Below are 2,910 nucleotides of genomic sequence, written 5' to 3'. Positions count from 1 at the left end.
CCCCCCCCCACTCTCCCCACTCCCTCCCCACTCCCACTCCCCCCCCCCTTTCCCCCCGCACTCCTCTCCACAACCTCTCCACAACCTCCCCTCCAGAATGCGCCCCGCCACGGCTCTGCTGGCTCTTGCAGCTCTAATCGTCCTGGCGCTGCCTGTGCCTGCAGTCGAGGTCACCACGGTGCTGCTCCCGCCAACGCCGATCCTTGGCCTGGGCGTCAGCACCCTCTCCCTGCAGCCTGGCGGAGAGTACTTGGTGGCAACCGACATGGCCGGCCAGGTGTACGGCGTGGACATGACCGGCCCGAGCCCGGCTTTGGCCGCCACGGGCATCCTTAGCTTTGACGTCCCCTTCTGGTCGCTCAAACCCTTCTACTCGCTGCCGTCTCCACCTGGCTCACGCCCTGGCCCGGGCCCAGGTCCATCCACCCTCGTCTTTACCGAGTCGTCGGTCATTGGGGTGTTGCCATCGACCGCGTCAACGCCACTCATGGCATTGTCGTCACGGGCATGGTGTTCAACGCCTCGGACGTTATTCCGCCGAGTATGGGTGGTGGGTACGTGCTCGACGCCGCCCGTCACACTCTGTACCTCACCGGAGATGCCTCCGTTGTGGCCGTCGACGTGCGGACCTGGCAAGCCGGGCGGACGTTCGAACTGCCTTACTCGCACACTGAGGTCGAGCCGCTCTCAGGCATTCTGTTCTCTGATGATTTGGCGCTCTTTAGCGCCTCGTCCGATCGCGATGTCGGCGCCCACAACGGGTTCGCCCTCGCCCTCGCCCTCCCGCCGGCCCCAAATGAGCAGCTCTCGGTGGTGCCGCTCGACACCGGCGCCGGCTGGCCGTTCCATATTGCGCGGACCAAGGACAACACGCCGCTCTTCATCTCAACCAATGGCACGTCCATCGTCCCGGTCCTCGACCACCACCGGACCCCTTTCGTCAAGTCCGGCCCGTTTGTCCACATCCCCAAGAACCAGGGCGAGCTCTCGGAGCTCGCCTGCGACGTCGCACCCGGATGGGTTGTCACCCTCGCCAGCAACGTTTGGGTCTCCATCACTTCGTCCGACGCTAGCTCGCCGCCAGAGTTCTCGGTCCTCTCACCTGACGTCCACAAGTACGATAGCAAGGCCATGCACTCGTGTACCGTCATCCGGGACGAGTCCGGCATCGCCACCCACATCGTGGTCGGCGGCGTGCTCCTCGGCTCAACCGGCCACAACGGCAATGCCATCCAAATCGTCAAATTCTAACATGTACCCCAAGAACAGGACAGGGGAAGCGTGAGTGCGTGGCGGTGGGTGGCGGCATCTGTGACCACGGCAATTTTCTTCACCGAAATTGCCGACAGGTTGCATCGCATGTTGAGAGGGAGGGGGAGGGGGAGGGGGGAGGGGGGCAGTGGAGGAGGGAGAAGGGGAGGGGGAGGGGAGGGAGAGGAGGTGGAGGAGCACCACTGCACTCTACCTCTTCCCACACACACCCCACACACACACCCAACACACACACACACACACACACCATACACCCCATACACACCCACGCCGCACACACACACCCCACACCCACACACACGCCTGACCACCACCACCACACCACCACCACCACCACCACCACCACCACCACCACCACTACCACCACCACCACCACCACCACCACCACCACCACCACACACTCTCTCTCAGCATGGGCTGCGGAGGCTCCAAGGAGGACGAGCCACCGCCGCAGCAGGCAGAGGCTTCGGCTGCCCAGCCGCAACAGGCGCAGCCAGGCGCCACGGATAGCCCCGCCGACGCACGCAGCCCACAGTCGGAGCAAACTGCTGCTCCGCTGGCTACAGAAGACACAGCAGGAGATGCTCACAAGAGCGACCAGGGCGGGAAGAGCCCGGTGGCGCCAGTTCCGCCGCCGAGACCATCAAGACCGAACTCGCGCCCGGTGGCGCCCGAGGAGATCGAGCTGGACATAGTAACGGTGCTTGCCGATCCTGCTGCGCCTGCTGCCGACAGCACCCTTGCGGTGCCACCGACCGTCGACCAGTCTGAGGTCATGGCCACCGTCGACGAGTTGACCTCGGGCATCTTTGACGACGACGACACTGTTGACATTGCCGCGCTGACTGGCCCGCCCAAGCCCACTGCAGGCCCGCCACGCCCCACCGCCGCACCCGGTGAGAACTACGGCCTGCAGACCATGGGCGAGACTGACGAGATTCTGCGCCTCATCGCCCAGTCGGCCGCAGGCACCCCGACCGCCGCAGCCTCGTCAGGCCTGGGCTCGCCCGCCCTCGGATTGCCAGCAACAGGCACCTCTGCACTGTCTGGCGCACCGGCTCCGCGCCGCCCGCCGGCCCGCCGCTCTTCGCCGACGACGCCTGGCCCGCCGCGCCCAGGTGGCCCGCCGCATCCCGATGGCCCGCCGCGCCCAGGTGGCCCGCCGCGCCCTGGTGGCCCGCCGCGCCCAGGTGGCCCACCGCGCCCAGGTGGCCCGCCGCGCCCGGGTGGAGAGTCCGCCGTCCCTCCCGTCGGCCTTGCCACCGCTATGGAGACTGACGATCTGCTGCGGCAAATCGCAGAGCAAGCCCGTGCTGCCGGTGCAGCAGCCGCCAACCCCGACAACACCACGCTGTAGGCCGTGTGCCGCAGCCCGTAGGCCGTTGAGCAGGCAGCAAGCCCACCATCGCTTGCTTCCACATTATCGCCCACCTCTGTACATGGACGTGTATCAATCACGGCATACAAGCCCCGATATAAAAGCCCTCCCCCTCCCCCCCCCCCCCCCCCCATTTTCCCTTTTTCCCTTTTTGTTCCTTGGGGCGGGCATGGGTCACGGGTCTCATGGGCGTCGGAAACACTTGACGCTGGAACCTTTTTGGGGGGCGGTGTCCCACCTCACCGAACGAAAGAGGACTC

General features: G+C 66.1%; 2 protein-coding genes across 2 annotated transcripts; both read left to right on the top strand.

Annotated features, from left to right (window-relative positions):
* Positions 1-97: 97 nt before the first annotated feature.
* On the top strand, positions 98-1,251 carry AMSG_05116 (uncharacterized protein; the record flags this gene model as incomplete). The annotated part of the gene is made up of 2 exons (XM_013902712.1): positions 98-416; positions 443-1,251. 2 exons carry the CDS (start codon positions 98-100, stop codon positions 1,249-1,251), a joined length of 1,128 nt encoding a protein of 375 aa, XP_013758166.1.
* A 1-nt stretch (position 1,252) lies between these two features.
* On the top strand, positions 1,253-2,629 carry AMSG_05115 (uncharacterized protein; the record flags this gene model as incomplete). The annotated part of the gene is made up of 2 exons (XM_013902711.1): positions 1,253-1,281; positions 1,921-2,629. The coding sequence occupies 2 exons, from the start codon at positions 1,253-1,255 to the stop codon at positions 2,627-2,629; spliced, it is 738 nt and encodes a 245-aa protein (XP_013758165.1).
* Between the last annotated feature and the right edge of the window lie 281 nt (positions 2,630-2,910).

Source organism: Thecamonas trahens (assembly GCF_000142905.1).
Source record: "Thecamonas trahens ATCC 50062 unplaced genomic scaffold supercont1.21, whole genome shotgun sequence".
In the NCBI taxonomy this organism is placed as follows: Eukaryota; order Apusomonadida; family Apusomonadidae; genus Thecamonas; species Thecamonas trahens.
This window is presented reverse-complemented; position numbering and strand designations above follow the sequence as displayed.